The following is a 7962-nucleotide window of genomic DNA, read 5'->3' on the forward strand; positions in this document are numbered from 1 at the left end:
ACAGATGTCGAAGACAACGCAACAACTGCTAGAATGGCCCAGGCAGATAACAACTCATTTGTCCTTGGTCACAATTCAGAAACAGACAAAAACATGTAAAGCAGCAGGTGTAGAAAGCACCGAAAGTACTTTTGGACTTTTCCCAAAAGCTGCTTTTGCTTTTCAAAAAGCAGGTGAAAAACATTTCACCTAAAGGAATCTGCTTTTCCCCCGTCCGACCTCCACCAGCAGGAGCACTGAGGAAAGCAGGAAATCACGGAGTCGTCCTGTACATTTTGTTGTTTTCAATTGTAATTTGAGTTCCGCTCCCTATATAAAGAGCTTTAGCTTCTCTTAGAAGGCATTCGAAAAATATTCCATATCAGTTCTAGATAATAAAAAAACTGAGCAGAAGAGTCTTCTCTCAAGTAGTAGTAGCAGTGTGCTTCCCTTCCAGTCTAAGTGTGAAGTAGTGTGCTTTCATTACAAGTAAGTACCTGTTCTCATTCTTATGGAGAGCTAAACAGCCTTTTGCTGTTTACCTGAGAATGAGGCTCTGAATACCTCTTTAGTCTGTAATTATGTTTAAATAAATAATTCCAGATTGCTCATCCACCTTGTCTTTATATTTTTAATGTTTGATGTTTAAAATGTGTATATCTGTCTCTGCCTTGACTCCTATACTATTTTTAAGGTTTAAATCTTCTTTTTCCAAAGAAAAATTGTCTCTGCTTAAGATAGAAACAAGCAGCAGTGATTCCGCCTGTTAAAGTAACCGCTAGGCAGGGAGCCGTTAGGTGAAAAACTTGGGTATGTTGAAAGCTAGATTTGTTTTTGTTAAGAGTTCGAACAAGATTTCCTAAGAAAAGGCAAGGGTTAGACCTAAAAGTCAGCATAGGGCATATTAGGCACTAGTTTAGAAAAGACTACCTTTATAGGTCTTTTCTCTAAAAGAGTTGTGTAATTGGGCACAATACAACTTGTTGGTGCAAGTGGGCAAAAAACTTGTGAATTCTGGGTAAACAAGAATTAACCCAAAGAAAAATGGATAAAGATGTCTGACTTTTGGCACGTTTAAAAATATAACAAATTACATATAAGTTATTGACAAAAGATAACTTAACTGATACATCATTTAAAGATTGAATTAAATATATAAGGACAATATGCTCTCCAATTGCCACATGTCATGAGTTACTTTACTTTTTACCCTTAACTACTTCTTTTGACTTATAATCCCTTTATGTTACTTTTTTTTTTCCTGAGAATAATCCCTTTATGTTACTTCTCAAAGAAAAAAAACAAATCTCTTTCTTTTACACGTTGCTTAGAGAGAGAATCTCAGAACTCTTCGTCAAACTTCTTTTTCTTCTTTATTGCTGAACGTGTCCTTGGTTCAGTAGCAGCTTCATTTGCAGTAGCAAGAGCAGGAGTAGTAGCAATATTGATTGACTTCGAAACATTGGATAAAGATGTCTGACTTTGGGCATATTTAAAAATATAACAGATTACATATAAGTTATTAACAACAGATGACTTAATAGATACATCATTTGAAAATTGAATTAAACATACGAAAGCATAACTTAAAAAGATCTATGCATAGAGAAGGCAGAGCAACTTATGAAAGCAGTGACATCTTGAGCAAATTCGTCTTGGGTTGTTGAGAGAAACATTGGCTTTAGCAAGACAAAAGGAAAGGAAAGAAGCAACAAAAAAAAACAATCGAAGAAGTGAACTTAAACAGGAGGAAGAGGAGGAGGTGTGAATGGAGCCAAGACGATCGGTGTAAAGAATAATGGGAGCCATCACTGTTGCAAAGAGCATGAGCATCACCACATTCCCACCATCATCTTTCATATTTGAATCTTTTATACAGAAAACGAAATTCCGACGAAGCCCAGAGGCGGAGACCAATCCTGAAACTGATTGGGGTGAGGAGTGAATAGACTAAGAGATTGTGACCAGACATGGTTGAGTGAGAGAAAGAAAAGTTTGGGTCTCAATCAATGAACAAAGGTAGCTGAGAAAAAAGTCATAATCTTTTGACAATGGCATCACAGTAATTTTAACGAAAAATTATATTAATTCTTAATTACGCATGAAATCTCAGAGATTAGGTCTACTTAATTCTCCTTGGGCCTAGGCTTTGTGTCCTTATTTGTATAAATCTAATATAAGATGAGTTTTATGTTTTTTTTTCTTTGTTTTTTAATTTTTTTTTTTTTTAATTTGGTCTGTTACTTACATGTAATTTTCTAAAGAGTTAAATACTGTTTAGTCCCTGTACTTTGCCTCTCTCATCGTTTCAGTCCCTGACATTCTAATTTAATCTAAAAACTTCCTGACCTCACAATTTCGCTCCAATAGATCCCTTCCGCGTCAAATTAGGAGTTGGCCTTGGGTGAAATGTCAAATATACCCCTCTGTTATTTCTTTTTCCTTTTTTTCCTTTTTAATTTCTTTTTTTTTCTTTTTTCTTTTTCCTTTTTAATTTATTTTTTGCTTTTTCTTCTTTTTTTCTTGTTCCTTTTTAATTTCTTTTTTCCTTTTTTCTTTTCTTTTTGTTCTGCCTACTTTCTCCTTCCTCAACCCACCAATCTCATTCCGATCAAACTCCACAACCCATCTGTTTCTCTCCCTAAATTGAAACCAAACCCAGCAAAGACCTAGCTTGGCGTTGTATAGATGGACATCGAGCAAAAGCAAGAGGCTGGGAGCTGATCGATCACTTATTCACCTTCTCTGAAGCCATCTCCCTCCGTTGTCTCTTAGCGGATCCGCCTCGTCTCCATGGTCGCCGACGCCATCTCTCAAACATAAGAAGATTCCAATCAGCTCGGAAATTCGCCGCTCAACCACTCCCCTCTTGTTTTCACAGCCTACTTCTCTCTCTCCCACTCAAATCCCACTCTCTCTCCACATCAGGCCTCAATTTGGAAACTTTTCACTGAAAACTACCATTTTTTCAGACTCTGAGGTTTTTGGGTCTTGCTCAAAATGGTGATTTGGATTTTGGGTCTAGTTGAAATGGTAGTTTTTGATGGCCAAGTTGACCAAAACCAGAAGTGAAGAAGAAGAATAGTGATGGAAAAGAAAAATGGCCGCCGGCGTGGAGAACAATAATTAGGGTTTCGGGTCGATTTGGATTGGTTCGCCGACGTGGCGCTACTGATGCAGCAGAATATGATGATCATTAAAAAGGAAAAAGAAAAAAGAAAAAAGAAAAAAGGAAAAAAAGAAATTAAAAAGGAAAAAAGAAAAAAGAAAAATAAAAAAGGAAAAAAGAAATTAAAAAGGAAAAAAGAAAAATAAAAAAAGGAAAAAAGAAATTAAAAAGGAAAAAGAAAAAAAAAGGAAAAAAAGGAAAAAGAAATAACAGAACGGTATATTGGACATTTCACCTAAGGTCAATTCCTAATTTGACGCGGAAGGGACCTATTAGAGGGAAATTGTGAGATCAGAGAGTTTTTAGATATTAGAATGTCAGAGACTGAAATGATGAGAGAGACAAAGTACAAGGACTAAACAGTATTTAACCCTTTTCTAAAATATTATTGGGCCATGGACTATTTGTGCAAGCAAAAACTAATAAGGAGAGAACTGTTCAAACTTTGTAGACTTCAACTGTTACATTGAGTTCCATCATTAGGAATATAATCTATGAACTTATATGTTCAAACTCTACCAATAAAAAGAAATGACACTAAAGCCCCGTTTGGGATTGCTTCACTTTTAAAAAAAATCAACTTTTGTTCAAAATTTTAGATTTTATTGTGTTTGGTAAATAAATAAAAAGCAGCTTTAATTGAAAGTTATAGGTCAGTGGCAGCAGCTTTTAGAAGCAGCCTAGAGGTTGCTTTTAGAAGCTGCTGTGGATCAAAACACACTTTGCAGTTATTTTATGTACTGACAGCACTTTAAAAATATTATTTACCAAACACAAAACTGTTTTAATTCATAGCTGATTATTCTTACAACACAGCAACAACAGTTTTTTTTTTTTTTTTTTTTTAAATCACAGCAATCCCAAACTAGCCCTAAATCACGACCTAATAAGAAAATCATGGACATCGATCACTTCTTCATCTGCGTCATGCCAGCTGCTGAGGAACTCTAGGAGTAAAAGATCAATAGATAAAGGGAAACAAGATAGCTCGCTCTGAATTGAAGCAAATAGCAACATAATTAACCTTTTAAAGAAATCATCCGGAGTTCTCATAAGTATGGAAAGACGATTGGCGTTTGTGTTTCAAAGTGTTATCTGATTTAGAAATGAACCACCGGCGAAAACTATTCCTATACTAGCTAGGAGGGGTTGCTGGGGCATGATTTGGGTCATTTGAAACTACAACCGGAACATCTTAATCGGTTCGGTTTTGAAGGAATGGGGGAAGGTGGATCGTGCCAAAACTTGGGCCAACTGTTAATAAAGAGCCCAAGTAAAATGGGTCAAGATGAAAAGCCCACTAGCTTGTGGGATCGACATGTCTTCCTTAATTGAGAACTGCCAGCCCCACATGTGTACCATTTTCGAACAGAGCAACAATTCAGATCTAACTCCAAAACCCAGAAACCTCAAGCTTTGTTTCTTCCAGTTCGGGCATCAGCTGTCAATGGGATTAGCTTAGCTTAACATTCAGTGACCAATGTCAAACTCAATTATAAACAAAAGGGTGCGGGTGCCTTGTCTACCCTCCCCGGCCAAGGTAAAAGTTTGCATCTCTTTTTTGTTTCACTAATGTCGTATCAAGGCCCTATCTTTTTCCTTCCTATGTATCTAAATAGTGTCTTTGGCTCGATTTAGTTTTCCAACTGCTGTCATTGTGGTTTTTGATTTTTTTTTTCTTTCACGAAATTGAACAAGTCTGATGATTTTAGAGTATTAGGGAGAAGACGACCTATAAAGTTTGCATCTTTGTTCCTTCCCAGATGTCTCTCTAGTATAAAGCTGTAATTTTTTGTTCTCTGAGTTTTTATTTTTAACACTGTTAGTTCTTTCTCATTGTTTTTTTTCTTCTTCTTCGTTTTGGGTCAATTTGTAGATTAATTTCAACTTGAGCAAGATACAGAGGATTAAGAAGCCTGAGTCCAACAAGGTGGACCGAATCAGCGCCCTACCAGATGAAATTCTTGTGAATATAGTTGCCTTCTTGCCACTAGATGAAGCACAGGCTACGAGTATCCTTTCTAGGCGATGGCGTTATATCTGGAAGTCTGTGTTGGAGAATACTATGACTCTCAACTTTGATGCTGAGAAACATTTGTCCAATTTTGCATCCCGGGAAGAGTTGGCAATTCGTTGGTATGTCGATTGGGTGGATACAGTGTTGAACCAGTATACAGGCCGAAAAATGAAGCAGTTCAGGGTTTGTTATGATTTGGACAGCACGTTTTCAAGGTCGATTGATGAATGGATTCATTTTGCAATGACAAAAGGAGTTGAAATGCTTGAGTTAGACTTATTAGAATATGGTGTTACTGGCCGTTTGGAGTTTCCAATTTATACATTTCCCCACAGACTTTTAGGCATTGTGAAAGAATCTGCTTGGAAGGACATCTGTTCTGATGTTCCTAGGCTAAGTCCTTGTGCATGCATTGGCTTTAAGTCCCTCAAAGTTCTTAGTTTGAAATGTGTTGATGTGGATGGACAAGTTCTTGAGTACATGTTTTCTAATTGTCCAGTTCTTGAACGATTATCACTAGGTTATTCCTCGAGCTTGGTTAGTCTAAGAGTTGTTGGTCCATCAATTGCATTGAAGTACTTAGAAATACGAGGATGTGCTAGACTTGAGAGCATTGAGATCTGTGACACAAACCTTGTTTCTTTTGTTTATTACGGAAATGAGATACACTTGATAGTTAGAAATGTACCACTCCTTGTTGAGGTATCAATTTGTGAGTCTTGTAGTAATGATTACATACAGGTTGCGTTCACCCAACTCTCATGCTGTCTCTCTCAACTAGAGATTCTCAAACTAATTGATGTCATACTGGTTAGTACATGAGATTGTTATAGCTGTTTTTGCTTTCCTTTTGTTGGGTTATTATTGTGCTGTAATGCTTGTTTTGTTGTCAGCCCTACAAGAGGAATCCTGTATTTCCTATATTCACAAATCTCAAGCATTTGGAATTAAGATTTTATGAAGATGATGATTGCATTCTTCTTCATTTAACTTCTTTCATCAAGGCATCCCCTTGCTTGCACAACCTTGTGCTGGAGGTATGTATTCTGACCTCATAGATGATATAGTAAAACTTGGTATCTTTGAGGCACTTTGGGTGATATTAATAGTCCTTGAGACTCCCTCGTGGCATTGATACATCATATATACCACTTTTATATATTTGTTTCATATATTTGACTTGTCCTTGTTTGTGTTATTTGTTTAGGTTTAATTCCACAATCAAGTGTGCCACTTAAATGAAACAATATAAGTTTCAAACATTAGACATATACCTCCTATAAAGTTGATTCTTTTATTTTTGTCAGGGTCTATAATATTTGTGACTGTTTTATGGAGGTTACTTAGGGGTGTCGATGTTCCCATACATGGTTAGACTGTTCAGCCTGTTTCTCATTATATTGATAGTGTGTAATTGCAGGGATTTATTTCACCTTTATTGCTCTAGAGATTTGTATGCTATTGGTGATTGTATTTGCTAGCTATAGTTTATGGAACTTTTGGTGGTTGTTGCATGTACATTAAGTTTTTCTTTTGATGCAGTTGTACCCTTTAACATGCCGAAGAGAAATAGAATTTAGAAAAGCTGCCAAATGCTCCCATGATTACCTAAAGGTAGTGGAAATATTTGGATATCATGGACGCAAAAGTGATTGTGAACTGGTCAAGTTCTTGACAGAGATTGCTGTTAATTTGGAGAAAATTGTTACTGATCCTGCTCATCCTGCTGAACGACATTACTGTTATCCTAAACACAGACGAAAGCCGGATATTGAAGTCGTGGCAAGGGCTGAACAGTCAAGTTATGATTATGCTACCATAGTAAAGAAAAAATTCCTTCGACTTGGGAATTGATTGTGTTGGAAAATGCAGTGGTGCACTTGCTTAAGTTATCTAAAGACAGGCAATCATCGGATACTAAGGTGTACATTATTGATGTATATAAAGCTCAAATTGTGGTTCTGTATTAGTCAGAAAGTCAAGGTTTTACTTGGATTACTGCTCATGGGTCTCCGACTTGGGGTTTTGTACTTATATGCTGCAAGGGAGCTCTCCCGTGTATGCTTATCTCCTGACTGGCATATTTTATGCTGAGAGAAGAGTGGAGTATTGATTATATGATGGTCCATTGTCTGGTGGCTTTCTCCATCCGGGGAAGGGTTTCATGCTTGACAAGAAAAGGCTCAACTTTCAAGGGCTTTGGTTGGGAAGAAGGCAAAGTTTCTTTGGGGTGTAGTCTGGTGACTGTTACATGGGTGATTCCAATGTAAAGAATCTGGAGGTTGCTTGAAGAATAATAGAAACTTGGGCTGGAGGAATTATCGGAATGAGTTGGAATCCGTTTCAAATGACGCTGGAGCCTGGAGGTTTGGCTCGGTGTGTTATAACTTATGTGGGTGATTTTTGTCTAAATGCAAATGCTGCTGCTAGTTAGCAAGCAATTTGTAGCTATTTTATTATTTTACTCTGATTGACAACTTGTTCAGCATCTTGTATACTAGGTATACTCCCGCGCAATGGTGCGATTTTGTTTTTCTTCTTTTCTCAAATTATTCAGAATAGTCGTAGTCGTAAGCTAAGAAATTTTAACTGAGAATGTTATCATTTTACATATTCTAAAAGTTGGTGTTTTAACAGAAAAAGAATTGAACTACCATTGAGATTCTCTTGCAAGTAAGCATCACTTATAATTAAAAAGAAGAGTTTTATCTAAATTTTTTTGGACCGAATAGAATGATACTCAATTTTCAAAAATGATCAAAATGGTTCCTAAACTTTTTTAAAAAATCAACTTGAT

The 7962-nt window shown here is 36.5% G+C and overlaps 1 protein-coding gene across 1 annotated transcript; it reads left to right on the top strand.

The window, feature by feature from the left end:
- Positions 1-4500: 4500 nt before the first annotated feature.
- Positions 4501-7682, top strand: LOC112194987 (F-box protein At4g09920). Its single transcript, XM_024335261.2, has 4 exons — positions 4501-4688; positions 5025-5975; positions 6059-6202; positions 6708-7682. Exons 1-4 carry the CDS (start codon positions 4629-4631, stop codon positions 7017-7019), a joined length of 1467 nt encoding a protein of 488 aa, XP_024191029.1. The 5' UTR covers positions 4501-4628; the 3' UTR covers positions 7020-7682.
- Positions 7683-7962: the final 280 nt, after the last annotated feature.

The sequence above is a fragment of the Rosa chinensis genome, chromosome 3 (genome assembly GCF_002994745.2).
Source record: "Rosa chinensis cultivar Old Blush chromosome 3, RchiOBHm-V2, whole genome shotgun sequence".
Taxonomy (NCBI): domain Eukaryota; kingdom Viridiplantae; phylum Streptophyta; class Magnoliopsida; order Rosales; family Rosaceae; genus Rosa; species Rosa chinensis.